This window comes from Apaloderma vittatum, unplaced genomic scaffold, assembly GCF_000703405.1.
Source record: "Apaloderma vittatum isolate BGI_N311 unplaced genomic scaffold, ASM70340v1 scaffold124, whole genome shotgun sequence".
Taxonomy (NCBI): domain Eukaryota; kingdom Metazoa; phylum Chordata; class Aves; order Trogoniformes; family Trogonidae; genus Apaloderma; species Apaloderma vittatum.
The window spans coordinates 1-339 of NW_009710672.1; the positions used below are offsets into that span (position 1 = coordinate 1).

Sequence of the window (339 nt, forward strand, 5' to 3'; positions counted from 1 at the left end):
CCTCCCTTAAAGATTTTGCAGCTCTTGTCTCCAGTGTTTGGCTTTTTTCTGTCATGGTGAGGTGACAAGCTAAACCTTACCAGTCCCTTGTTATCTGCTTCTTTCTGTCCTCTCTCCCAGGTGCAACTCCAGCCCCAAGACATGTCCTGCTACAACACCTGCCTGCCCTGTCGGCCCTGCGGCCCAACCCCGCTGGCCAACAGCTGCAATGAGCCCTGTGTCCAGCAGTGCCAGGACTCCAGAGTCGTCATCCAGCCCTCCCCTGTGGTGGTGACCCTGCCCGGACCCATCCTCAGCTCCTTCCCACAGAACACCGCTGTGGGCAACTCCACCTCTGCC

The 339-nt window shown here is 58.1% G+C and overlaps 1 protein-coding gene across 1 annotated transcript in view; it reads left to right on the plus strand.

Moving 5' to 3' along the window:
* The first annotated feature begins 141 nt into the window (after positions 1-141).
* The window catches only part of LOC104272366 (feather beta keratin-like), a 293-nt gene continuing 95 nt past the window's right edge, over positions 142-339 (plus strand). The window contains 1 exon segment of the mRNA XM_009867342.1: positions 142-337. Coding sequence (XP_009865644.1) covers positions 142-337 — 196 coding nt within the window.